Consider the following 2,134-nt stretch of genomic DNA (forward strand, 5'->3'; position numbering starts at 1 on the left):
CATCTGCTTCTAAAAGTAGTGAAACGGGCACCGTGACTGCTGAAGGGGAGAGAGGGGGTATGAAAAGTGTCCAACATTGCCATTGTGTGCCAACCATTGTGCCACTGGCTGGGGGGCTTCTGCCAGGGCCGGGTGGAGTACTGGGGTGGGGTGGGGTGGGGTGGAGGGGGGTTGCGGTGGATTCACGGTGGAGGTGGATTCGCGGTGGACGGGCACAGAACACGACGCCGCTGATTACCCACTGTGAACCTAGTGCCACAGGTCGTATGGATGTGTCGTTCCCCTCCCCCCTCCCCTCAGGTGCCCTCTGGCCCCAGCCGACCCATCAACGGGATGGGCACGCACCAACACAACCAGTGCCTTCTTGTTGGCTGGGTTGAGTATTTGGGGAGTGAAATGTACATATGCGGCTGCAGCTTATCAGTCTCGTGAGTGTCAATCACAAATCCGGCAAATTAGACACCGTTTTTCATTGGAATCGCTCGTGTTCCACATGGCGCCGGTGCTAGCCCCTCAACGGTCGCTGAATCAGTCCAGGTGTGGCGTCAGTTTTCCTGTCGTGGAAGTCCTGCCCCGGGGTCAACACTTAGTCTCAGGGACAGCAAATTCTGCCGTACATGTCTCAATAAAGTCACCTCTCATTCTTCTATTCCAATCCGTACAGGCCCAATCTATTCAACCTCTCCTCCTAAGAAGGTCCCTCCATACATGGAATCAACCTAGTGAACCTTCTTTGGAATGCCTCCAATGCCAGTATATTTTTCCTTGGATAAGGGGGCCAAAACTGTTCACCCTATTCCAGGTGTGGTACCTTGTATAGTTTCAGTAAGATGTCCCAATTTTATGCTCCATTCCTGTTTAAATAAAGGCCAATTTTCCATTTGACATCCCAATCAGCTGGTAAACCTGCATGACAGCGTTTTGTGATTTATGCACGATGACCCCCATATCACTCTGTGCTGTCTTTTAAATAATATTCAGCTCCTTTATTATTCCTACCAATGTGCATAATTTCACATTTTCCTACGTTATATTTTATCTGCCAAGTTTTTGCCCACTCACCTCACCTGTCTATATCCCTCTGTAGATTCTTTGTATCATCCGCACCGCTTGCCTTCCCTATTTTTGTGTCCTCTGCAAACTTGGCAATAGTGCATTCACTTCCCTCGTCCAAGTTATTAATGTATATTGTAAATAATTGTGGCCCCAGCATTGATCCTTGTAGTACTCCACTCGTTACTTGTTGCCATTCTGAAAATACTCCTCCCAACTCTGTCTTCTATCAGTTAGCCAATCCTGTATCCATGCAAATATACTGCCCTCAACACCATGGCCTCTTATCTTAATAAATAGCCTTGTGTGTGGTACTTTATTGAACGCTTTTTGGAAATCCAAGAGTATTACATCACAGAGAAATCTTTTTGCCTCATCCCTGTTTTAAATGGGCAAGCCCTTATTTTTTTATTTATTTAGCATTTAATCCACTTTATTGATTCTTGGAATATAATTGAGAAACTCCACAGCACTGTACCATAAATAGCCACAGGTTGAAGGTTATTCTCGAAGTCTGAAATCGCAAATGTTTGGATCCTTTAGGAAAGCAGGGTCTTTCAATGTGACTGACATAAATCCCATTTGCTGGGATCTTTTGATGGCCTTGGAAATTTCTCTTTGTTTTTTTCCACACAAGCCTGTTATGTGTCTCCTAAAAATGTGACCTGTATATGGAGATATAAACTGGGACAAACGTTGTGTGTTCCTGTAATCCACTGGAATACCACACAGAACGCATCTCTTGGGTGGTTCTTTGTAAGGGTTTTCTAACTTTATTGGCATATCAGAAGTGTCACTAGTCGTTGGAGTGTGATGAGTGCTGATCCCTTTTGCCAGATTGCTGGACGCCATGTCCTCACCGCCCGCAGCATCCCGCTGCGACTGGCGCGCATGTCGGGCAAGCCCTTATTTCTAAACAGTGACCTCTAGTTCCAGATTTTTCCCACATGGAAACATCCTTTCCACATCCACCCTGTCAAGATCCCTCAGAATCTGGCCTCTTGCTCTTCTAAACTCCAGCGGATGCAAGCCTCCACCACACTTCCAGACAGTGCATGCCAGATCAAACCACTCGTGTGAA

The 2,134-nt window shown here is 46.5% G+C and overlaps 1 protein-coding gene across 1 annotated transcript; it reads right to left on the minus strand.

Annotated features, from left to right (window-relative positions):
• Positions 1-1,490: 1,490 nt before the first annotated feature.
• Positions 1,491-1,930, minus strand: LOC140430019 (small ribosomal subunit protein bS18m-like). Its single transcript, XM_072517581.1, has one exon. It carries the CDS (start codon positions 1,903-1,905, stop codon positions 1,555-1,557), a length of 351 nt encoding a protein of 116 aa, XP_072373682.1. The 5' UTR covers positions 1,906-1,930; the 3' UTR covers positions 1,491-1,554.
• Positions 1,931-2,134: the final 204 nt, after the last annotated feature.

Source organism: Scyliorhinus torazame, chromosome 9, assembly GCF_047496885.1.
Source record: "Scyliorhinus torazame isolate Kashiwa2021f chromosome 9, sScyTor2.1, whole genome shotgun sequence".
NCBI lineage: Eukaryota > Metazoa > Chordata > Chondrichthyes > Carcharhiniformes > Scyliorhinidae > Scyliorhinus > Scyliorhinus torazame.